This window comes from Vanessa tameamea, chromosome 4 (genome assembly GCF_037043105.1).
Source record: "Vanessa tameamea isolate UH-Manoa-2023 chromosome 4, ilVanTame1 primary haplotype, whole genome shotgun sequence".
Taxonomy (NCBI): domain Eukaryota; kingdom Metazoa; phylum Arthropoda; class Insecta; order Lepidoptera; family Nymphalidae; genus Vanessa; species Vanessa tameamea.
This window is the reverse complement of record NC_087312.1, coordinates 6,403,284-6,430,552: the sequence shown is the minus strand read 5'-3', so window position 1 is coordinate 6,430,552 and position 27,269 is coordinate 6,403,284. Positions and strand designations below refer to the sequence as shown.

Genomic DNA, 27,269 nt, shown 5'->3' with positions numbered 1-27,269 from the left:
GTTACGGTAAAGTAGTTATTTAAATCTATAATTCTAGTAACCTAATATCAGTCGGTCCTTTGGATTATTAGAAATACAATCGTGTGGCGTTATAAATTAAGAATTGAGAAATGGCGATACCATTTTTTTAAAACTTTTAAGTCATATGTAGGATGGTCATGATTTTTCAATGAAAACATTTCTTATCAATTTACAATCTGGTAATTTTTTCTCGTAAGATATGATAAATAGTTAAGTATTACTATAGGATTCATCGTTACGAGACTCAAATTCTAGTTTTGAATATTTTATGGAAAACATTTAAATAGTTAACAAAATGTTCGTTTCAATCTATAATGCAAAGTAAGTTATATGATATAAATATATTTGTTTTAGTTGAAAAGTAAGTATATTTATTTTTTAAGCCAATCGGTCGGTAAAGATTATCAGTATTTGATAACGATTGAATCGTCATCTTTGTCGCAATACTTATGATTCCACGTATCATATACGATTCCAAGTGTTTAGTCGTAGTATTGTTTGGTGTACACATTAAGCAATAGTATACCTTACAGAGAATATCGTTGTGTTTAACAAAAAGTAAATATTAGAATAGATATGAGGATGTTAAAGCTATAACTAGATTTATCACAGTATATAGTGCGTATGTGTGTATGTGTGTGTGTGAAACTTGCGGATACGATTTTTAGTGGGGGAGGAGCGGAAAGTCGAGTCAACAGCTTCAAGGGCGCTGCAGCCTCCCGCGAATAGTAGTGATCATAGGAGCTTCGCAGCCGGCTTCATTCACCCGCCGCCGTTCAGCTACATCGCACGTTTCATATTTTTCTTTCAAATAAACAATGCATTCCGTTACGACAGACATTCTCCACCTGTTATAAGTTTATTTATTTGTGAAAATCACCGACTTGAGTTACGCTTAAACGATGTGGTCTTTGATTTTAGTATTTATAATTGTATTTGCAGTGGCGGGCACCATCGGTGCACTTAAAATAAGTGATGATCAGGAGAAACTAATTTTTCGTAAGTGTTGTCCTAGAAGCCAAAGCTTAATTAAAGTGTCTCAAGCTAATGGAACTTTAAGTGAACGCTATGAATGTGTTGATCGTGAAAGCTTAAAGAAAAGTTATGGCATTTTTAGTGAACCTCTTTATGTTAGCAGTCGAGTCGTTATCAAAAATGGTCTTCCAGTAGATTGTGATGAATTGCAAGCGGTACAAATTAATATATCTGAAACTGAAATTCTACCTTGGGAAAATGATTGCTATGACAGACTCGTAGCTGAAATCGTTAATGGAACTTTGAAACAAAATGTACCTAAAACAGTAGCAGTTATTTGTAATCGGAGTGAGGTAGAAATTTTAACTGATACAAAATTAAAAATATATGAATTTCGCAAATGTTGTCCTCGGGGACAGCGTTTTGATACAGTTTACCACGAATGTCGAGATGTAGCTAATTTTCCAAATAGTGATGAAGATTGGTTAGTACAACAACTCAATGTAAGCTCCGGTCAAATATTTGAAATAGAAAATGGCCTTCGTTGTAAACTTGACGAATACGCTGTGGAGTTACGTGATAGTGCTTACTTATTATCAGTTGAAGGAAGTACTTTATTTGCTTTAAGTAGAAGTGGAGAAAAAGATGGCAGATTCATGCCAGGTGAATGGTGTATGGATCAAGAATACGGGATTGATAGTATAATAGCCCAAGTCTGTACACGAAATTGTGATACTTTCAGTGCTTATTGTATACGAAAATGTTGTCCTCTAGGACAACACTTTAAACTCCGCCGGTGTGGTAGTTATGTTAGTACTTGTGTTCCTAACGAAGATCAAGAAGTATTATTTAATATTTCCACATACACACAACCATTACAAGAAGATTATGAAGATTTGTTTGGTAAGTGTCGATGCAACAAATTAATGTAAAGATATAAGTACCGTTTTAATCAAACAAAAAAATAGCCTAATATTTCCATGAACTCTTATACTTTAAATGTGATTTAAAGTGGTATATTACGTATATTATAGGTAATAAATTTTGATAATCTGTTTTAATGTTAGCAAATATGTTATATTTCAAAACATTAACGCTTATAAATAAAATATGTGACAGAGTCGTACGTATATCCGCGGTTATGACGACAGCTTTGTCCCAAAATATTACAGTCGGGAATGGCACAAACTCACACTCCAAAAACACACACAACACAAACTCCTTATCTTATATCCATATTATACAATTAAATATAATAGTGACTACTCACTAGTAAAACTGTAGTTATATCTTTAAAAAGTAAATATCTTCAAGAAAAATGTAGATAGGTACTAAAAATAAGTGAAATACCCGAAAGAGCTTGGCATTATCGTTTTACGCTACTGCAATATTGAATGGTAAATAATTTGATTTTTGTTGTGTAATCTATTGCCATACTTGTTTGAGTACGAGTATTACCTGTTTAAATTTTCCATTGCATTTTAAAAATAACAAAGTGCATTTTTTAAGGAAAATTATAACAAAGTTATAATACGAAGTAGAAAAAATTTATTACATAATGGCGATGATGATTTTCCTTCGTCTTTGCGACATATATATGTCGCGTAAATATTAAAATTTTAATAAGTTTGTGTTTCTAAGTTTTCTTCACTAATTAAATAATAAAAGGAAATATTTTATTCAGTAAACCGAAAAAGAGAGAAGAGCTTTTGAACTAAAAACGAAATAAATTTATAATTATATACTAATTAAAAACACAAAAAAATTAACTTTTGAATTAAAAACTAATAACATTATAAATCTAGGTAAATAGATTATGTGTGAACAGTTTCAGATCTATCGATTGTCTATAACTGATTTGAAATTCAGCTGCAAGATCTATACTCACTAACATATGATTTACTAAAAAAATCAATATAAGCTCGTAATAAAATAAACTGTATTTATTTTGTACTAAATATTTACTATCATTTCGTTTTAGACGTAGTAGGAATGAGAATAGGCTTGCAATGTCCCGCGGGACGATTTGGACTCAATTCATCAATTCCTGAAGATCAGCATCGTCTGACTCGAGAGTCTTACCTGGAGACGTCCACCACTCTTACGAATAACTATTGTCTAGAGGTGTTTGATCGGCGGGAATGCCCTGGCAATAATGATGTCATCGTCAGCGGCGTGCTTTGTTTTTTACCAGCTGCCCAAAGCAAGGATTTTCGTGTTTCTTTTATAGTAAGTAATAGGCTATGAAACGGGGAATTCTAAATACCTATCTATCATTTTGCATTTGTAAACAAGAAGAACAAACTCCTTGGATATCGTTATTTAAATAAAAAAATGCACAGTAATTTTACTTCTGATAATCTCTGAGCTATAACTTTAATCATTATAATTATTACCATCACTTAAAGTTAATAAGCAGTTACTTCAATCTATTGTCATTTGAATTGCTTTAATAATAAAGCTAAGTAGACAAAATAACAGAATATTGTATTTTAAAGAAAATAAATGCATACATAAACAGAAAATATCTAATTTAAATAATAAGATCATAATGTTAATTCGGCAATGACATCGCTTATGTTATTATTATAAATAAAATCATTTATCTTTGTTTAGTTAAATTAATTGTTTTTATCTGAATCTTATCTTCTTTATTTTAATTTTTTTTTGTATATTAAATGTTATCGATATGATTTTTTATAATTTTCTTTGAAACGGGAATATGTGGCATAAATTCAAAAACCGAAGAGAATACTATATTATTACAATTAATGTCTTAAACTTGTTCCAATAATGAGATGATGAAAGTTATCTTTGAGATTATAATTCTATTAATATTAAATTTTCATGTGTAGATGATCAATGGGTTGAAGATGAATTGGGTTGTATATAATATTGCTTATTTAATAATGAATCAGTTTCAGCTGCGAGCGGACATAGATATACTAGGTACACACATTCAATGTAGTATGTTTGTTTCAGTAATCTTTTATTTATAATCAAGGTTGTGTATTTACAGTAACAATTAATCAAAAACATTTTATAGATAAAATATATTATTAATCGTAAGCTTGCATGATAATATTATGTATCATTTGGGATATTTTATTTATATAAACACGTTAAAAGATAATACAAGAAGTTTCTTATATTTCTTTCAAATTACATTCAGGAAAATGTAAATATTGGTTTGCAAATTATAATGTTTTTGAGACGAATCCATTCGACTTCTGAAGAATCTCTCTCTTTTGTAGCGGTTAAATTACGACTTTTTTAGTTACGTATTGTGTTTATGATATAAAAGAACCATGACGGCAAATTAATTATATGCCTTATCATTCGACCGTTATTAAAGCGGTTCGTTAAACCCATCCTGGGTACAGCACCTCGAAAAATGTTAATAATTATTTTATTTCGTAGATAATAACAATTTCGAGTATATGCCTTGCACTGACTTTGGTCGTGTACTGTGTTTTGCCGGAGTTGAGGAACTTACATGGACGCACCCTGATCTGTCATGTGAGCATGATGCTGCTAGCGTGCTCTTGTCTCGCCAGGGTGCAACATAGTGCCGTTACAGACTACAGACTCTGTACAACGCTTGGTAAGCTCAGTTCTATATATGTATAATAATTATGGTAATGTCTATGTTAAGTAGAGTACCGTACTATTTTTTAATTGACCTTTATTTATATTTGTAATTTTATTTAATAAACACATTTTGTTTATTAAATACCAAATGCTACGAACTAACATACACGAGATATTCGCTGCAGCGAATATTCGCGCGATGCGAACGGCGTCGCATCTTGCGTCTGAAACAAATGTATGGAAATGTACGAACGGGATCGTACGAGCGTCAGGCGAAATAGTCTAGGAACCAAATTCGTATTCGCCGCGGAATAATGGACGTGGACTTTTTTTATAAGAAACTTTAAGTGAATGTCAAAATAACAGTTGTTTAACTATCATGTAGTGTCCTACATGTTTTTTTACGTTTACTTAAATTATTTGTTATGTGTATTTAAAGATATTTCTATAATATTTCGTTCTCGGTAAAGCTCTCGCTTTAGCCTCAATAAAAGATATCTAAGGGGCCTTTTTAATTTGCCCATCGAGGGAATAATAATATTCGTATATCATACAACTATTAATTATTTATATAAATATTTATTTTGAAAGTTAGTGCGCAATTTTTTAAAATTCCATGTGAGTCCCGGTTTCATTTAGTTATTGTAAGAACAATGGTACGAACATTTATTGAACACAAATTTTGATAAATTAGGAAGATTACTTGATAAAAAAACTATATGGACAGTAAAAAAACGTGGAGTCGGTATTTGTTAATTTTCAGCCTGCAGGTTAAGTATTACTTAAATTATATGCAATTAACATATGTATTAGTACTGATTATGACAGCTATCAGTAGCTTTATAATTATTTTAATACTGTAACTACGACTTAAAATCTTTTGAGCCTACTTGAATAAGTAATACTCATGAGATTAGATTTTTTTATTACAATAGGAACATTGAATTGACGTAATCTATTCTAGAAATAAAGATTCTATCTCTTAATTGTAGTGAGCCAGTGGACATAACACACGGATCGCTAAAACTAGCAGATTAATGTTTGTATTCATTATTACATTTGTGCTCTTAATTCACTTCATGTTTGACTGCGGACGAAAACAAAGTGGTGGCTTCAACTGTTTGACTGTTTCGGATCAGATTTGACCATGTATAGGTATAACCACCAACCTACAGTGAAGTGCGTTATGAGGTACGCTCTAAACTCTTTCCATAACAAAGGAGCATTTACCCAGGCGTCCTACATGTACCTACACTGTACAGACTAGTACGGAAGATTTATTTTAATGTTAGTTCTGATTTGACAAAGAGTAACGAAATAACAAAATCAAAGTCAAATACAATTTTTTCTAATGGAACTCTACAAGAAATATTTTGGTTTGATACATTTCTTAATTTAATGTCATTGGTTTGCTTTCACGTTTTATTTATTCAAACAGTCTTCATAAAATTAGCATAGCTCGTATTACAGGGAAGGGCAATGAATACTTTATATTCAAGTAAGTTACTTAGCTTCTTTGGTATATAGAAAAATCTACTGACACTACTATTATATCGTGAAAATGTTTTGAAATAGTACAGATACATTTGAAGTAATCTATATGTAAACATACATGTATTCTCAAATTTAAATAACAATTAAAATGTAAATACCATATGTATTAATATTTAACATATAAAGTTATATTAATATACAACATAGTTTAAGTATTTAAATATTGAACTTTTAATGGTTGTGTCATATTTACTATGACGCAATTTTCCTACCTTGTTTTAGAGTATACTCGCTAGACCACCTCAACTTCGCAAAGGAACCTTTTGGGGGTTATATGCTCGAAAATATTTTAAATATTTATAGACAACGCTTAAATTATTATTAATAAAATTCTTTGAAAGTAAAACCCGAGTACCTCCTATTTTTAAGTCGTTCAAAAAGGTGTGCGAGTAAAGCTGCATGTAAATAATGATAATAAATAAAATAACTTATAGGGATAAAATAAATGTTACAAAAGTATGTACAAAATGCGAATCTTTTTCGTAGCGTTGAGATGATAAAGTTGAATAAAGTAGTTTTGAATTAATGATCATTTTTATAACGTAAAATAAATGTGACAAAATAAAAGTATAAAGAAATAAAAATAAATGTATAATAATTAATAATAATAATATATAACCAATAAATAAATTAAGCAATGACATTATAAAGATAAATTTTCAGATTTTACTTGTTTTTGAAAAGCATCTTTTTGAGAGGAAAATTTAATGTGAAAGTCTTATGTTTATTGGAAAAAAGATCCATACGTACTGCACGGACAAAAAATTACAAGAAATCGAGACGAAAATTTGTTTGATTACTACGAGGACTAAGATTTAATTTGACCAAAGAGTAATCTAAGCAATTCAACCGTTCGTTTTAATAGTACAGGCGTGTTAGAAATAACAATAATATAGAAGAGGATTTAAAGAATACAAGTTTGCGTTGCTGACGTGGCTTAGCTTCAGGAGGTCTGATTTTATAAGAAACAAAAATAATTACACATTATGCAATTTGAAGTGGCGCACAATGACCATAATTATCAATTGATGAAACAAAAATGATATCAAATTAAAGAACGTTGAGAGCAAATTATCAATGCCATCGATAATTTTTTATATCTTGTGTTGTTTTTGAGATGGCATTTAATGTTAAACTTTCCTATTAATACATGTACAAAGGGTTTTATGACTGTAAAATATTTTCAAAAGATAAACAGTCGTCAATACTCTAATAATTCATTGTTATTAAAACATTATCTTTTTATCAGAACAATTCGAGTTACTGATAGAGGTGATGAATTATAATTATTAATGACTACTACTTTGATAGTAGAGTGTTTTTCTTTGTAATAAAATTGCAGAAATAAAATGAAAAGCAAATTTGAGTATTATTTGAATTATCGATTTAATTCAAATCGGTATGAATAATGAAGTAATTTCTTTATTTTGATAAATATTTTATAAAATTCAATTATAGTTGTAAGTTTTACGAGATTGATACGTAACATACTTTTCTTATACAGACAACATTTTCTACACATTGTAAACATGTTATAAACACGTAAAATGAAAATAATCCATAGGATGAAGTGTTTGAGACCAAATGTATGTTATTTTACCGTTTGCCGATGATTTGTTCATTGTTTGTACAGGGTACGGCATATACTTCGGTTTTGTGGCGGCGTTTGCTTGGCTCAACGTCATGTGCTTCGACATCTGGTGGACATTTGGGTAAGATTACTGTGTGTGTTAAATTTATAATGTAAATATCTGAATAATATTTATTGAAGTAATATTTTTAAAGGAATTAACCTAAGTAATACCGCTTAATATAATCGGTATAAATAATAAACACTTGTAAACAATAGTTTATTTGCATATTTTGCAGATTCAAAATAACAATAAAAAATATCTTCAAAGTTAATACATACAAAGTTTAAGTTTTGAAAGTTTTAATGAAGTTTTACGGTATACAATATTTGTATAGTCTAAACAAAATTAAATCCTTTCGCGTTAATAAATAAATAAAAAAGATAGTAAACTAGCTCGCTAGTAATGTTTTGTGGCTTTCATTGAATATTTACATGTATTGCATCGTAGCTTGTAGAAATCAATGGCGCTTGTTTCATCGAGACTTTTAAGAAATTGTTGGCAATATCGTTAGTTATGTGTTTACATTTGTCCGTAGAGTTTCTTAGTAAATCTACAGAACTTCTTCAAACGATTGCGCTTAATGTATACGATGTAATTATAGAATTATGAGATGATGAAATCATCATACAATTGTGTCAATGTTTGATATAAAAATTTGGGAAAAAATTTTTTTACATCATTTATAGTAATTTGAAAATTCGGATACTATAGAAAATAGCGATTGTTTATCGAAAAAGTTTACTCTATAAGTAGCAATAGATCTTTTAAAAACCAAATGTCATCCGAATTAATAGCAAAAGCTATGTTAAATCAACTATAACAAGATTACTTAAGTAATTGTGTCATCAATTCTTGGCAGGGAGTGGGAGGTTCACGATAATCTGTTTTGTCTTTTTACACCCTTGTGCCTCAATGTTAGACCAACGCCTAATTCTGAACTAGACAAGTGAGTGTTCTCTACAAATTAATAAGTTTGTTTGCCCATGGTCTACATTGTGATATATATTTCTTGTAAACAATGTTATTGATAAACATAATCTGTGTTACAAATATTACTTGGAAAATTAATCAAATGAAATGATGTCAATAATTCTTTTGTTTGTATTATGTTTGATGAAACGAAAGTACTTCTTGAGAATGAAGAATGAATGAGAATATTTATATTGAAACTATCTATATTTAATAATCGTTTTTAAGAGGTCACACTATTAAGGTATGTTTGATTATATGTCTATGAATGTCTCCTGCTGGACAATGGACATAGTCGTCTCCAAAAGCACGTTCGGCTCTTGTGTTCCAACCGCCATAAGACATTTTGCGTATGTGGGCCTTCACCCAATCAGGTATCCAGTGCCTAAATAGTTATATAAAGTTACTTAAGTTTAATTAATTTATTGATCTTAATTTATATTTCGGTATTTATATTTTCGTAAATCAATTTTATTAACCGCAGCGAATAATTTAAAAATAAACTTGTATCATTATTTGTAAGTGTTTTTAGAATTGTTTAACTGTTAGTGAATGAATCATTTTAAAACGTGACACTATTTGCAGAGAAAATTAGATACTGAAGTACCTAATATCTTTAAGCTATTTATGTTGTTACTGAGTAAAGCTTTTATATACAGATACAATTAATTTCTCATTTTGTTTAATTATAAAATATTTAATTTTTAAATTGATTTATTTATGATAAGAAAATATAATAGTGTCACTGAGTGGATTACTATTTTTGTAATAGTGTTGTTTTCACAATGATAATATTTTTATGAAAATATTTAATCTTTGTTATTACCTAAAGCGTAGATATAATATATGAAATTAATCAAGTGCTTTAAATTCCATTTCAACAATCATTTCTATTAGGATTTTATAATATTGTTTCATCTAACGGGGCCAACGACAACAGTATTTTTATTTTTCTTGGGTAGCGTTAGGAAGCGTTACAATATTTAACGTTATCTGGCAATAACTAATACACATAATAGTTATTTTAGCCTGTTGTCTTCCAGTGGGATAAAAGATTTTTAACTCTCTGTTACTGCTAGACATGACCTGGATTTTGTAAATCCAGATCATGTCACCATTTCCTTCGAAGCCTGTTTGTTGCTGTTTTCGGATGTGGATGAAGTTTTCGTCCAACAATCAATTCATATGCTAAAAAATTGGCCAGCGTAGTTCACCTATGCATCATTATGTTAGGAATATGTACTCCATAGGGAGAATCTTAAAAAAGTAATGATAAAAGTATTATATTTGTTTATGTCTAAATCTCATTGTCTTTGATAATAAAACACCTTCAAAGTGACATCAATAATTCCAGCGATCTTTTATAAAATTCTGTTGTTAAAAAATTCAAACTCATATGAGTTGAATATACATGTTTTTTTTTGTTTTTTTTTAGAAAAAAATCACATAAGCCCTTTTTTATATGTATAGCCATTAGAAATTTTTCAAATTTGTATTTCTATAGGCGACGCAGGTGCTTAAAACGTAATCGTTTACTAAATTTCTCACAAAATTCAATGGGATTCGGCCTAATGTTTCCGATGATAAATCCGGTCCCGAGTTAGTAGCACGGCTAGTACAATTCTCTCCTCTTTTAATATGCAATAAATACTTTATTATTTCACTGTATATAGTTGAATTACAATACAATGAATTATACAGACATTAATGAACCATTAAAGTTACATTTAAGAATTTTATGAATTGGTTTCCTTCTATATTTACTATGGTATGAATGTAAAACGTGAGTCATTTTGTCACGTATATAAATAATGAATCTGTTTGTGTGTGTTGTTAATGTCAGTCAACGTCATATTTCAATTAAACAATAAAAAAAATGAAATATCTAAGTTTAAGTTAATGAAAACCGACATTCACTTTACTTATTAGCCATAAAATAGGTACGGCTCTAATTAACAAACATCACTGTCAGTTGGGAATTTTCGGGTATTACACATCAACTTGTATAGTTCAAATAAAAACACTGAGCTAAAATTAAATCATGTGTGACGTGAGGAAGTACGTATCATAAAATTAATAAATGCTAAAACATTTGGTATATGTTAACGTGCGAGCACAATTGTTTACAGTACCGATACCTTCAGCATGAATATTCAGGTGAAGTTTCTTGCGTGTACTATTGTAGGGTATTCGTTCATAACCAAAACAAAAATACCGCATGTCGAAAGATAGTGAAATATTTACAATGAACACTCTACTAATTATATGTAATATTTGAATTGCAATCGACTTCATTTCGATTTATTTAATATGTCATAGGATGATTTGATAATTCGAATTTCCGCGAAAACACGGATGATTAGACGATGGTGAAAACATTAATCTTACACATTTGACTTGCAACACTGATCGACTCTTTTAAATCTGACACTATATGGTCTTGTCGGTCTCGTACAAGAAAATGATATTCACGCTTGTCACGTAAAAAGTGCAAAATTGTGAATCTGCGAACAACCAGCTAATTGTATAAATTGTATTATATACTTGTCACCTCCAACATGCGCGAAATTTTCTCGCATAAGCAATATATATATTTTTTTCAGTTAGGCATAAAAAAGCGTCTCATTTGTAAATAGGTATATTACTGGCTAAGAGCTCGTAAATCGTATAACAGTCACCTTATGATATTACTTAAAAGCGCTTAATAGTATGAGAACGGTAAGGCGTTAATTTAATGAGTATATATTATGAGAATTACGGTTTTATAGGTTTGTGCTTACCGATCGAGGGTAATAATTATCCAATAACAACGTTAACTTATCGCCACTTTTTCGTTATCACTTATTTGCCCACTATCAGATAATTATCGCAAAGCTTTTCGTATCGTTGAGCGCTTAATATCCGTGACTCATGAAGAGGGGAGAGTGGGAGGGTAGTAAAATTATATTGATGTAATACAAAACATACCCATTAGTTATGATTATAACGCCTTTAATGTTTTTCCTCAAAATTATCGAAATCAGTTTAATCGTTACACTTTAAAAATATTTAATAGTTATATCAAAAAAAAAAAACGAGATCCTGTTAAAGAATATTTTTATTTAAACAAAAAAAATGTTTTCGAGTTCAATATAAATATTATATAGATACTTGTTGTTTGTTGTACTGTATAGATGTTTGTTATTTGATGGCCTGGTGGTTTAATCAATTTTTTTTTGGTTAAAGTAAACCGCATACTGCCATTTGCCAAATGAATTACACCAACCAATATTATACAAAAAATCATAAGAAGTTCATGTATTCAATTAGTAGTTTACTTAGATGAATGTTTCGACTTTAACATTTTTTAAATATTTCAAAGAACAATTTAAATACTTATCAATATCATATTCATCAATTATAAGAGTTTGGCAAAATCTAAAAAAGTTATATTAAGCTTTGCGCCTGCAATCCCGAGGTTACGTCACACACATTGCTAGTCCATAAATTACGAAAAGAATATCCATCTTACGCTTACGCAAACTGATGGTTTCTTCTGCTTGTGTGTTTCTGCGTATTTTATATGAATACATTGTTTATACTTTTCAGACATGTTATAACAAATAATAAGAATATTTTTTTATAAAAATTTTAAATATCTAGTTACAAACTGAAATTGATTTTCCAAATATCTACGTAAATACGTTTATTATGGGTATGGTTGAATTTTCTAATTACTAACGAATGTTCGAATAAATGGTTTTTAAATGAAATATTATTTTTAAGTAACTTATAACGCCTAAAGCTAATCTATGCTGATCAGATTTTGAGATTGGCCGCTTTGGGCGAATTAAATTCATAAAAATATCTATATCTTTTCCCGTTACTACATCGTTGTGTAAACAAAGTATGCGTCATACGTTAGTAATGTTAAATCGTAGAAATTGTAAATAGTTATAATAAAATTATATTGCATTATTATAATTAAAGCTATGAATTTATATCTTAGGAGTGTCCGTACGGTAAAACCTTTGCGAAAATCCGGCTCAGATCGACGCAGATTCATCTGGTATTCTATTTACGCGTGGAGCATCACGATTCTGCTTACGTTGACGATGTTCCTCTTGGATCGATACCCCATCTCTACTGTTTTGGACGCTAATATTGGCAACGGGGCATGCTGGTTCGGAGCACGTAAGTTTATATTATGCATATGTAGTTTAGTAGTTATATAATACAATAAAACACCAAATATTTACTTACTAAGCCTTAGATGTAAGTGCTATGAATGTAAGTTCATTCGAACAATACCAGTAGTACCAGAATTTTATGTACGATAATATAAATTTTATCTGTTCTTCATTTGAAAATATATATGTTTTTTTTATCGATACAATTTTGTACGATAACATATTGGATTATCAATATTTGTCTCGCTAAGAATTCTGACAAATAGACACGTTACAGTTTTGATAAAATAATATATCATACATAATTAATAAAGAAAATATTAAAATATTCAATTGTAAAATTAACATAAGAATTTTATCAAGAATCCAGTATGTAAATGTTTAATTTGTTTTTATAATTAGCCTCGTGCCCGGCGGCGAAGAAAACTTCGTGAGGAAACCTGCACGCGTTGGATGATAATTTGTCATAAGTGCATTGAAGCATGTTGGTGGCATAATAGGAGATTGTGCCACCAACATGCACCTTTTCCTCAAAATGGAAAGGAGGCCCTGGCCCAGCAGTGGGATTTACTTGATTGACTGTTACTTTTATTTTACAATATGTAAATTCGTAACTTAATTATTTTCTTCGTTTCTAGTTCAAAATACGCAGTCCGACTGGCCGCATTATATATTTTTCGTAGTACCTATGGGCTTGGTGACGTGTACTAATTTCGTATTGTGGCTCCTTACGGCACGACACTGCGCCCAAGTGAAATCTGAAGTCCATCGTCTCCAAGCTGGTTCGGTGGGAGACCGAGCAAAGAGAAGATTTAGAATTGACAGAGCCAAGTATGTTTATTTTATTTCTTTTAAGTAGAAAATAAGCTTAATCACATTAGATCGTAAGAGTTATCCGTATAAAATTGTACTTCTTCGAATAACTATTAATTCTGTGCTTTTTAAATTCAAATTTTATCTATCTTTTCGAAAACGAGAAGGATAGCATATTTTTAAATCGAGGTTTATAAGTCATATACTCGTAAATTTGATTAATTATTTATCGCGCAATGATCACGCATACGTAGCATGTACATTCCGTACACATAGACTATCTCCTTTAGATAGATATCTCTGTTAATAATTTATTTTCGTTAATATATGAAATATTAATGTTTTATCTTATTTTTAACGGTCATAGATGGAAGGCTATTAGTGATATTAGGTGAGCGCAGTATCTATATTGATAACAAACTAAGAGAAGATTTAACATTAGAAATTCCCAACATGTATAATTCACGTTAATTTTATATTCTAACATAAATAATTCATATACAACTATAAAGCCGCAACAAGACAAAATTGGTACTAAAACAATTTAACCGTCTCGATCATTATTAATGGTCACTTTGCTCGTTAAATTGATTTAGCCGTCGCAGAAGTGACGTTGCTCTTAAATGAATGCTTAAACTATTGGAAAGATCTTTAACAAATACACAAAAACAATATTTCAAACGTTTCTTAGCCAAGACGACCCAGTGGCTAGAACGCGTGCATTTTAACCGATGATTGCGGGTTCAAGCTCAGGCAAGCTGATTATTCATGTGCTTAATTTGTGTTTATAATTTTATTCATCTCGTGCGTGACAGTGCGCGTAATGCGTCATCGACGTTGAAGGAAAACCTGCATGTGTCTAATTTCAACGAAATCCTGCCACATGTTTATCCACCAACCCGCATTGGAGGAGCGTGGTGGAATATGCTCCAAACCTTCTCCTCAAAGGTAGAGGAGGCCTTAGCCCACTAGTAGGAATTTTTTAGGCTAATGTATAAGTTTCCTTAACGAACAACAAATATTTTACCGGATTTGAAAGTGTGGTAGTAAATTACCGGCTAGTGTTAACTATTTCAGAAGATATTTGATGTAAAATAATAAAAAAAATATTAAATCTATACTAGTATATATGAGCCGAGATGGCCCAGTGGTTAGAACGCGTGCATCTTAACCGATGATTTCGGGTTCAAACCCAGGCAGGCACCACTGAATTTTCATGTGCTTAATTTGTGTTTATAATTCATCTCGTGCTCGGCGGTTAAGGAAAACATCGTGAGGAAACCTGCATGTGCTTAATTTCAACGAAATTCTGCCACATGTGTATTCCACCAACCCGCATTGGAGCAGCGTGGTGGAATATGCTCCATACATTCTCCTCAACGGGAGAGGAGGCCTTAGCCCAGCAGTGGGAAATTTACAGGCTGATTATGTTTTATGTTTTTATGTTATATAGGACTCTATTTCTTACCTTATTATGACTGATGGACCGACTCATAAACCACTTAGCCGTTCACAATTAAAGTAGATGTAGACGTAGCCTCGCTGTTTACACCTATATATAAATTAGGGTGTTAATGAGGACAATAATTTGAGCGCAGGCAAGTCATGTGGCGCAGGTAGTCAGACAAACATAATTATGTTCTATATATCAACAAAGTCTAGTACACCAAATATAGTACAAAATGAAAACAATTGCTTTTGCTTCAAGTACCTAAGTAGAATGTCTACTTATATGCTATTGATTGATTTTATGTGTTTTTTTATGTAATGTGTGTGTGTTTTTATATACAGGTAGGCGGACCGGCTAATAGGCCACCTGATGTGAAGTGGTCACTACCGCCCATAGTCATTGGCGATGTTAGAAATATTAACCATCCCTTACTTCGCCAATGCGCCAACAACCTTGGGAACTAAGATGTTATGTCCCTTGTGCCTGTAGTTATACTGGCTTACTCACCCTTCAAACCGGAAAGCAACAATATAGTGACAATAATAAAATATGTGTTACTATTACAAAAATGAAAATCATCGTGAGGAAACCCGCAAGGTTCTAATTTCAATGAAATTCTGCCACATGTGTACCAATAGCAGCAACGGGGTTTCATTAGCTCCAAAGGTTTTCCTCAAAGGGAGAGGAGTCCAGTACTGACACGTTTACATGCTGTAATTCGACATTTTTTTTTTACTTACATGTTTTTTTTTTATAGATATATACTTACTGGAAAATTATGGGTCGTAATGGGAGCGGGCTGGGTGTCGGAGCTCCTCTCCACCATAGTCTCCGAACCACAATGGCTTTGGAATATCGTGGATCTCTTCAATGAGTTACAAGGCGTGTTTATATTCCTTATTCTGATAGTGAAGCCGAAGCTATATTATCTTATAAGAAAAAGACTGGGTGAGTATTATTCTTGTGAATATTCAATTATTATAATATAGTATTGGATTGTAATGTGGCTTACATGAAACAAAGACAACGGTCATAAATAATGATCAATATCTGTTATTGTTTTTGTTTTTTTTTGTCTAATGTCTTCATTACTAAAGTAGGGTTTATTTGTAGAGGTGATAAATTAAAGTCTTCACATAGCTCTAACGTACGGCAACAATGTGTGAATAATTCATCATTTTGATTAATGGGGATTCTTACACGTATTTAGTATCGCAGAATGTTGTCATGAATTTGAAATTTATTTACCTTTAAGTTTTTACATATATTTTGACTTGGGGCTTAGAATTGAAAGACTCTTATGTTACATCTATATTATATTTTAAGTATATAGATTGTTTATTAAGGATATATTTTTTACAGTTCCTGGTTATTCCCGGGCTCCGATTGACACAAGTATATATTAATATTAATCGCTGTTGTTATTTTTCGTTATTAATAGCTAATCATATGTGCTAAAAGCAATGTATGCGTAATATTTTTTCAGTTATTTTAGTTTTCGTTTCGTATTCATCTAATAATTTAACAACATAAAAAAATAACGTTATTAATGTGGGCGATCAAATTGTTGGTAAAAAAAACTTGCTAAATACTGAACATGATAACTATATTTGTAACGCTATCACGAAAGTAATGCGTTAATCATACTTTAATTTATCTGGCTTTGCAATCAAATTACAATAACCGCGACTGCGATTACAATTTACTGATATTCGCGCCCTTACTGATACTTCACACCTACGCATTTAATTCATAGTGATTAATGTGCATGGATATGTAATATTTAATATTATATTAGTTCAGTCATTATGTCGGAATAAATAGCATGAGGACCAAAAACAAAAAACAGCCTTTTTGGTTTACCTGTATTTTAAAATGTATATATGACTGGACTATGTAAACATATAACATAATTAACTTTTACTAATATCACAGGGTTGGAGAAGCCGGATGCGCGGAACAACGCGACTTCATCAGGTCGGACATCCTCCACCTTCCTCTCAAGAACTATCAGTTCAGATGAGCGAACAAATTTGCGAATATCGTTACCGAATAACATTAAGCAACCTTAAAAACATTTATATTCTTCGTAGAGCGCTTACCACATGACATTTGCGTATAATTTTTAATTAATAAGGACACGATATATTTAAGCAAGTATGTTTTTAACTAGCATTGACACTCTCTGACTCTTGTTGCACGTTTTATTGATCACCTAATTTAGTAACAGCAGGTGAGCTGTATACTTGCCTCTGCGTGAGGTGTCTGGAAGTATTTGTAATTGTAATTTTAAAACAAATATTATTACGTTAAAACAATGTCGGTATGTGTTTAATATGATATATTTTCATTCCCTGTATTCGTTCTCATTTATTTTTATATACATATTGTAAAAGTATAGGTTAGTAAAAGATTGAACAGTAAAGACAGGTTAAGGGATACTGTGGTTTAAAACTGTTCTAAGTTCGGATCCACAACTGCCTGGTCGGTTTCGGTCGGGCATGCATATTCAATCATATCAATTTTATTTTCTGTTGCTGGTCGCACTCGTTCGATACGTATTTTGTCGTATATCTATAGATTTGCCTCAACAATGCTGTCGTACGATACAAGATCGAAGCCGATTGAGGTCGATCGATGAAGCAGAGAAGCACCTTTCTAAATTTTACTTTATATATAATCATATATATCCCTTCATCATATATGTATCATTAGATATATAAGTCAATTTAGCTCGTTGAATTGCGTGTTCGAGTTGATTAATATGGAAGTGCAAAAGCATGTTATAAGTTTATGATAGATATCCAAGTTCCGTTAACAGTTATTAATTTGTTACAAACTATCTCTGTACGAATAGGTTAAGCCTTATAAAATACACTTTAATACTGTTTTGTGATTAAATTTACCAGAATAGTTTTGTTTTTTTCTCAGTATTGAGCATTTTTTTGTTTTTAATTAAGCATTAGGATAAGTTTCCGTTGTAATTATAGCGTATGATTGAGTATTATAAATATATATACATATTTTAGTATTCTTATACAAAATTGCTGGATTACCGTCTATTCCGTTCAGTGATTCAATTAGGGATATTTACATACTTGTAGACTATCTAGTCATAGGATAAGATATGAAATGAATTAACGATATTGATCTTGCACAGAATAATTTAATGCAAATGAAGGAGTTATGCTTTTTAGTATTGCAATGATTATAAAATACTATAATAAAGTTTATCATCAGAACAATTCTAGTTGTTTTTTTTTACCTCTCTATTTCTATGTCATTATCATTTGAATAAATGTGTTTTTAATACTATGAAACAATATCCAGCCAGGCTGCTGGCAGTCTATTGGCCTTCGGAGTTGACTAATAATATCATTAGCAATGACAGAATGTCCACAACGTCACACAAACACTACGGCGTTTGAATTTTCCTTGTTATTTAAAAAATGTCTTAGATGTATTTCTTTACATTTAATTACATCAAAAAATAGTTTTGTTTACTACGCAATACTCTGTTAATAAATAAGTTATTAATTCAGAGACTTTGAATATGGTATTTTAAAGAAGCTTAAACATTATTATTTAAAACGAGATTGTCTCGATGTTTCCTCATGTTGCCACTGGATTTTCACTGATATCGTGATTATACCTATTACCTGTACCTAGACGTTTTGTAATCAATTCTACTATAATAAATAAAAAAATAAGTTATGCATATGTAATTATTTTAATAGTATTTTAACACATCTCGGGCTACTTAGCACCATTCCAACAATTAAGAATATGACACATTTATTACAGTAGTCTATGTTTAAGTGGTCCCAATTAGGAATGTGTTTGATACAAAATAAGTTCTTTATTTCTAAAAAGGCGCATATACATTTAATATATTATTTATATCACATTGTATAAGTACCACATGATTTTATCTCGGAGAAGAGGATATTTATATGTTAGCTTTATATATATATATATATATAATATATGGAATCAATATAATATATTATGGTGTTCGTGTGGCAAAATATATTAGGTTTTGTATGTAAACCTTATGTCTGTGATATACGTAAAGTTTTGTAAAATTTTATTCCATATTGTTCTAATGTCATGTTCAAATAAAATTCTTATATAAACACTGGTAATTTTAAAAACACATATTGATAACCTCAAATATTTGTTATATAATAATTTCTTGAATAGCATTTTTTTATATAAAATACATATTTATCTATTTGTACATTTTTTTTTCACTTTATTCTAAAAGTAATTAATTTAAATAATAGTTTGTAGATAATCACAATACTGTTTAGACTTACGTGCTATTTTTATTCTACCGCTAGTTTCAAAGTGCATTTAACCAAGATTGGTAACATATTCTGACTTAACTGGGTTATTTTTGCGAGCAAATAGGCAAATCGTCTACAGTTGCCTATTTGCTCGCAAAAAACTGTTTATTATTTTAAAACTTTAATTAATTTATATTCAAAATGTAATGTTAAGCCGTGGACTTGAGTCCTTTTAATTTAATTTTATATTTTTCCGATATTATAAAAACATGAGTATTTATTTACACCGACGATATTTTTGTAGTATAATTTCAATGGGTAATATGAGAGGCGTCTTATTTAGTTGCACTTTGAATTCTATTCACTATAACAATAAGATACAATTCATTTATTCACATTAATAGTTTAAATTAAATAATGCCTTTAATAATCTAAGTTTTAATATGATGGAAAGTTTATTAGCGAGGATTTCTCTATGCTAACAGGCAACTGCTTTATGAAGTATTCTTACTATCACATAATTATAAGATAAGCCTTCTGTTTCTGTCACTTTTCATCACTAGTGCCTTATTAATTTTACAATTTAATAATAATTATTTCATAGCCCATAAAGTCATTTTCTTCCGACAGTTTGTTTAAAGGCGGATAAACTTTTCGACTATTTGTAATTTGAAGACAAAATCTACTTTGTATCGGTACAAACATTTTTCCTTAACTGTCTACAAGCCCATTATAAACGCCTTATGTTTTATTCATTCGGGGCAAGATGTAATATATTATTATTTTTAAATTTTTACATATATTGAGAAAAAACTATTGAAACATAAAATTTACGGATGAAATAAGGAATATCTCCACAACAAATATTTAAAGTATAAACGGGTAAGGAATTGTAAGATTGTGTTAGCAGTATTTTTGTGGCATTTAATATGATTAATATGGCGCATTCCATCATCGCAACAGGTACCCATAAAACAGCTTGTTTGAAATATTAAAGAGTCTACTATTATATAATTTATTTAAATATGTGGACGGGAACTCAAGTATTAACAAACGATATTATCTCATGTGCGATGATTAGGTTGTACTGTGACCGGATTAGGTGTGCTGTATGCGTTGGGTGTTGTGGTCGGTACGGGTGAGACAGGAGGTGAGTTTTGTACTTCAGCCTCCGCTTCTGCATCTCGTTCTGCTATTTCTTCTTCGTCGATGATAGAAATATCACGGATAGACGGCCTATGTGATCGACGCCAACCTGGAAAAATAAAACAATTGTGTTATGTATAGTTGGAAATTCACAGTAACATATAACATTGTTTTTATACGTTCTTAATTTTTTTTATGACCTTAAACTTTCTCAATTTTAATCATAAAGACCACTCTTCCACTGTAAGAAGTATTTTCTTTTTGTTTTATATTTTTACCTAGCCTAATACTTTTAAACCGTATAATAAAGCAAAATATTAATAGATATAACAGCATTTTTTTGTAGATGTAATAAAGTACGCAAAGTAAATAAATTGTTTATAACAAAAGATAACAAGGTCAAAGTGTATCTGCTAGTTGCTTTTAGTAACATTTCTGTATGTTAGTTTAATTACAACAATGATCGTGTTTAAAATGGTGAACTGTGCGTCTATATTAATTCTAACATTTTTGTTATTTTTTAAAAAATATTCAACCGTAGAAGCTAAAGAAAATGTGAAGTTTGTTAAAACTTTAATCCAACCATATGAACAGGAAGAACAGCAAGACATAGATCCTCCGATATTTATTGACATATGGGAACATGCAATGAAAGATAAGGAGACTAATCTACCTGAAAAAAGTAGAACACTCGACGATGAAAACAGAGTAGCGAATAGTGTACAAAATAATAAAAGATTCTCCCGACACGCAAATAATGGATACTCGTCAATTTATCCTGTCGTGACTACACCTTATCCGAGCGTGCAATTTAATCCTAATCCGTATAGACAACCGGCAGGTCAGCATTATGGAGCCACACGATATACAAGTAATTTTAATAACTATCCTGTTCACCAAAGCTATGGTAACAATAGCTCTATTTATAATCGACAAACAAATCAAAATGCTACTTTTAATTATCCACCATATAATTCCGTAAGTTTTAGACCAGCACATCCACCGGGACAAAAAATATTTTATGGAAATGCATCTACAAATATAGCTCAAAGGCCATACAATCAATCTAAACCTCAGTATCCGAATACATCAGGTGCTCCACAAAATAACTGGTCTTCTAAGCCTAATTATTTAAATTATAATAATCAACTTACAAATCAAACAATGACAAATCCTAACTACAACCCACTTGGTAATTTAATTTTAAATGGATATGGCTCGAATTATACAAACCATAATTCAAATCCAGCTACCGGACGCACATCTTATTATTCGCAAATTACGACACCCACGACACCATGGTTAAATAAGACCTCTTCCAGAATTCCAGTTAGTGATAGAAATTATCCTTTTAACAATCATTTTAATCAACGAATAAACAATACAATAAACCAATATCAACATAATGGCTCACGTCTTAACTATCCCTCTTACAATACAACGAATACAGTACGTAACAATACAAATATTGGTTCATATCAATGGACATCAACTACTTCGCATAATACTACACGTTTCAACATTCCAAACATCCCGCAGATGGGATCTTGGTCAAACAGTTCAATGCCAAGAAATCCGATATATAATCAAAGTAATTCATTCAACAGAGTTAATCAAAATCAATGGCCTTATAATCAGTCACTTGGCAACTCGGGTAACATGAATAGAAATCCATTTTATAATAATGGTCCTCAATCAAGAATGCCAAACTCTCCTGTAAATAATTCCAGTTATTCACATCAATTGCCGTATGTTCCATCTAATTATCCCTTGAAAACAGATTTACAAAATAGTACGAGATATAACAATATTCCCAATCAAAACAACTACATGGAACCAAATCATTTCTTCTATACTCCAGGATATAACCTACCAAGTTACGATCACCGCAAGGATTCGGCTCAAAAGTTCTCATATACTTAGTTCACACAGTCGTATCATAGTATTACAATTAAGATGAAAAATGTAAAATATATCATATGATGTAAATAAATTTATTTTTATTTAATGATCACGCATAAAATTAATGTGTTTTTATTTTTGTTAAAACAATAAAGGATAGTTTTAAAAAAAGAACAAAATAGTACACGTAGATTTACCTTCTAGTACAGGTGGCTTAGTAGTCTTCGAAAGCAATCTTGGTCCAGTGATTGTGATGACAATGGCTCCAAGTGGAGCTGTGATGACAATAGACATAATACACACTGTGATGATGATTTCTGCGTAGTTCGTAAGTTCAGTCATCGTTTCATCATCCAGTGACATTTTGCGCACCTCATCCAATGCAACCGGTGCTAGAGCAGCCTAAAAATAAACTAATATTAGTTACATATGTATAATATGATTAACTATATAAGTTGTAGTGTAGCTACAGTGTATAAAATCTATGCATCTGAATGCTCTGGCTTATGCTCGTATTATTTTTTAACATCAGCGTTTTTTTTATAAATTCAGAGACATACGTACACTAATCTACTATACACTACTCTCCGATTTTAACAATAGTTATATTGTTGAAACTTATTCTATTTATTTGAAGATTTTAGGAAAGAAATATATATGCTTTTTTTAACCATATAAATTTGGTAAAACTGTTATAAGGATAAAGAAACCTCATAGTATTTTACAATAGTAAAGTTCATCTGGTTCATTGGAATTAGGATAGCTATATATATAACTGATAATGGATGATGGTACGTAACTGAATATAATGTCTATGAAGATTTAACAAAAAATTGCTTTAAGAATTATCCAACTGATAAAATTGACACTTTACTATAAATAAATGCCTTATGTAATAAGCCTCATGAACCCTCGGACTATTCGTTCAGGTTAGTTATTATTGTTTAAGTTAAATTTCTATGTAAGCCAGTCAATGTTTCTCGCGATATTCAATTTCAGAACAAAATGAATAGTATTGTCAAGCTCAATTTTGTTTTTATAAAACGTACCTGAACAGTGGCTTTAGCCATCCAAGCTAACCCTACGAAAATCTTTTCCTTCATGTTAAGATTACTACGGACCGCAGAGATACTGGTGAGAAGAGCACGGACGACAATACACGTGATGATGATCCCACCACCCACTAACACTAAATGTGGAGGTAGGTCTGCAATCTGTAAAAATAAAGACAGATAAAGGTGAAAACCTTGCTCCTAATATATATATTATCATATTTAAACCATAATGGAGGTAGGGAGTAAGGGGTTTATTACAGGACCAAGGAAAGCAGGTTCAAATCCGGGATTTGAGTTTACTTTGGATAACGAACTATGTAAAAAAAAATTATAAAACTACAATAATTTATTGATCGTAAATAGAGAATTCAAAATCTTATCAACTGATTTATCACAGATAAATTCAGGATGCAATCTGATTTATTACATACAAAAATGATTTTAGGACAGCAACTGTCACCAAGCATCCGATAGTTGTACTGGTATCTGTTATATTAATGCAAAAATAAGTCTTGCTTATCTGTAATTCCCTATATATACGTAATTATTATATCGGAGTTATTTGGCACAGACCCTACCTTTGCATGACCTTGGTGCTTCCTGGCAAAATTATAAATACTAACTAATCAAATAGACATACGTTTTCACGAGTTTTAGACACATATTTTACTACTTTTTACTAATATGATATATTCCTAACACTATCTACGTTATTTGCCTATTTTTACCTTTGTTATTTATCTGAAATGGCAACTAAAATCTACAACAAGCGAGCATTAAAAAAGGATTATTCCTTTTTTAATAAAAATTAATATTATATATAATATTATTATTATAATATTAATTCTTATTTAAAGTAGAAAATACAAGATTGGATAAATAATGGTTTTATTTCGATTTGTTTATTTTATGATTGTATTTTCATTGTTATTTCGAGGTAACTTGGGTATTTCATGAATTATTATAAATTAGCTTAAGGAATTTGTATCCCGTTCTGTGGCAAATCGTTGCCCTAAACATTTTTTGTAAACCGATATTGTAGGTTTCAATATGCGATAAATGAAAAGAGTTGAGGTATTGTGTTAATTCTTCTGTTGGAAAATATCGTAACGAAACCTGCCAGTTGCCACATGTCGAATGATATTTTGCCACATTTTTATATGCCTATTGGCACAGGGACAGGGCTATGGAATATTGTCGAATAATGGGACAAATAGAGGTTGTTACTTTTAGGGGATATTATCTACACATTAAATACATGCAAAACCTGCGGCAGTCATTGTCATGTATTATAAACTAAAATCTTCTTCGAAACACGCTGTATCTTCTGGTAAGTCATATGTAGTTTTTTTAAGTTAGGACACAAAAATATATGTCTCATTTATGAATAGATATGTGTAAATACTACCTAGACATAATTTAAAAAAGAATGGTAACCGATCAAAACTATATCTCCATATACAGCATCAATACTATCGAGGATGAAATAGATCAAGTATTAAAAGTGAACGGCTTTTGAAAATCTAATCTAACATAAGAGATTTATTTAGATTTTAGATTATATTTTAAATATGGTTATATAAATATTTCATTGTTACATAATAAAATAAACATTCAATATTAAAAAATAAACCAATCTATATGCATTGTCAGACAGATACGAAAATTAATAAATTTTTATAAACTGCTAATTTTGTTGTCTACGAAAATTGAATATATAATATCTAGTAATATTAAAATATGTATTATGCTGACAAAATTTAGCTAACTAGGTGTTTATTTCGAAATTTTATTATGAAAGTTTTTATTAAATTAATTGGATACGAGAACATTCGATCATTTATCATTAAATCTTATTTATATATGTATATGTTTGGTAACCATTGTTTTGATAAATATGTTATTATATGTTACATAAATATGTTCTTGAGGAATAAGCGCTAAAAATATATATATTTAATCACAAATTAATTAGTTGATTCGTAAGTTGTATTGTTACTAGACTTTCATTTATCAGTAGCGTGACTGAAGGTCAAAACTTGTATAAAATAAAATATTTAATCTTATATTTTTGATTTTATTTCAAAAAATAATATTTGTGCGAAGTCTAGACTGTATGAGAGGAAAATTTATTCAATTATAAAGTCTTTTCATCAGTACCAATATAAATTTCTCCTAATAAACATTGTGTAATTACTGAATTTAATATATCAAGAAAAAATATTTTTTTAGTTTTATCTATCCGGTATTCATTTTACGGTATTTTATGATTACCGATTTTAAATTACTTTAAGAAATATTTAAAATCAACTTACAACAACTTGAGCGCCAGTGATGGCGAATAACATAGGTTCGAAAAACATCCAGAATATTTCGAATGCAGTGGCAACGGGATTATCATCAAGTTCCCATCCTTGCTCTACCCACTCCTTGCAGGCCACAAAGGCAAAAGCTATCACAGCTAGCGGTCCTGAAATAATAAAATATAAATTAATTTGATATACAATAATTTCATAATTAATAAAAAAAAGCTTATTAGTATTTCGATGACTTTATCTTATATTATTAACTAGTTTTCGCCGGCTTCGTCCACGTTTTTGGACGATTTGAAGGCTACGAAGCCTTTAAGTATAAAAGAAGTATCTAGCTTGCTTCATACAAAATTTTATTAAATTCGGTTCTTAGGTTTAGCCGTGAAAGCGGAACAGACAGACAGACCGAGCTACTTTTTATAATATATATATTATTATAGTACCTATATATTATTATTACCACCGAGGATATTATTAGGGTCCAGTAACACTTAAACAATCAGGTTAAACGGGGCTAAACCCTCGTTGCGGGACACGATAAGCTACGATAAGATAATAATTTTCCCGTGCTCAGCAGAAAAGGAAAAGTGAATCTCAAGGGTATATCGGATGAAAATCTATAACACGTGTATCCACCAATACGAATTGGAACAGCGTTGTGGGTAATTTTACTAGCGATCTAACTGACGTGAAATTTATTATTAAAAGAAAATCGCGTAGCAAGAAATGTTAATTTATTTATTCGTTTGTGTAAGTATGTCATAAATAAGAAATATTAATAATATCAATATTGTTTTAAGTTGTAAATCATATGAAATATAGATAAAAATTTGTCCACGGATTATAGGTATATTCATTGGGAATTTTAACAGCCAAGGTCAACAATTTATTATTACAGCCGGTTATCCGACCAACCGTTTCGCGCCGAAAGATTTTTTGGTTGCACATAATATGGAATAAGTGATCTTATCTAAAGTTTCCATTCGAATGATACAGTGTAAAAGACAAGTTTATTCTACAATAAATGGCAATGCAACTAATATATTTATCTGAACTGGGATTAATAATGTATTGAAGCAAATAGCTTCGCATATAAAGTAATGTTTTTTATTACTCTGTAATAGGTAAAAATTGTTATTATGAGTGTACATTAGAATATTTTTGTAGATTTAAGATCTATAATTTTCTAATACATGTTTTAATGTATTTCCTAAGGGTTAGCCAGCGTTAATCATGTTTATGTGTCTGATGGCAATTACCTAATTAAAGTACCTAGACAGGCCTGCACATAGTCCTTCTATCAAGTAGGCTATCAAGTAAACACCGTACTAGCTCAGTCATATTGTGCAAAATATTTATAATTTATATATACAAACCTTCCACGTGTAT

At 30.5% G+C, this 27,269-nt stretch overlaps 2 protein-coding genes across 6 annotated transcripts in view; one reads left to right on the top strand and one right to left on the bottom strand.

The window, feature by feature from the left end:
* The first annotated feature begins 506 nt into the window (after positions 1–506).
* On the top strand, positions 507–18,017 carry LOC113394579 (probable G-protein coupled receptor Mth-like 3). Of its 2 annotated transcripts, XM_026631940.2 has the most exons (9): positions 507–1,899; positions 2,978–3,225; positions 4,417–4,600; positions 7,775–7,853; positions 12,733–12,917; positions 13,552–13,744; positions 15,934–16,124; positions 16,539–16,571; positions 17,112–18,017. In XM_026631940.2, the coding sequence occupies exons 1-9, from the start codon at positions 924–926 to the stop codon at positions 17,246–17,248; spliced, it is 2,226 nt and encodes a 741-aa protein (XP_026487725.1). In that variant the 5' UTR covers positions 507–923; the 3' UTR covers positions 17,249–18,017. The 2 variants fall into 2 exon arrangements, with proteins under 2 accessions (XP_026487725.1, XP_026487726.1); XM_026631941.2 differs by lacking the exon at positions 16,539–16,571 and having other exon boundaries at positions 508–1,899; positions 17,112–18,015.
* An 870-nt stretch (positions 18,018–18,887) lies between these two features.
* The window catches only part of LOC113394578 (sodium/hydrogen exchanger 9B2-like), a 45,993-nt gene continuing 37,611 nt past the window's right edge, over positions 18,888–27,269 (bottom strand). For all 4 annotated transcript variants that reach the window (XM_026631934.2, XM_026631937.2, XM_026631936.2 and 1 more), the window contains 4 exons: positions 25,884–26,038; positions 23,563–23,727; positions 22,711–22,915; positions 18,888–20,720 (listed from right to left, as the gene is read on the bottom strand). In XM_026631934.2, the coding sequence (XP_026487719.2) occupies positions 20,530–20,720; positions 22,711–22,915; positions 23,563–23,727; positions 25,884–26,038 (716 nt within the window). In that variant the 3' untranslated portion in view covers positions 18,888–20,529. The remainder of the gene's footprint in view (positions 20,721–22,710; positions 22,916–23,562; positions 23,728–25,883; positions 26,039–27,269) is intronic.

Coding starts and splice junctions, on each gene's coding strand:
- LOC113394579 (XM_026631940.2), top strand. CDS start 924: ATGTGGTCTTTGATTTTAGTATTTATAATTGTATTTGCAGTGGCGGGC. Junction 7,854..12,732: donor GACATCTGGTGGACATTTGG/GTAAGATTACTG, acceptor TTTATATCTTAG/GAGTGTCCGTACGGTAAAAC. Junction 13,745..15,933: donor TTTAGAATTGACAGAGCCAA/GTATGTTTATTT, acceptor TTTTTTTTATAG/ATATATACTTACTGGAAAAT.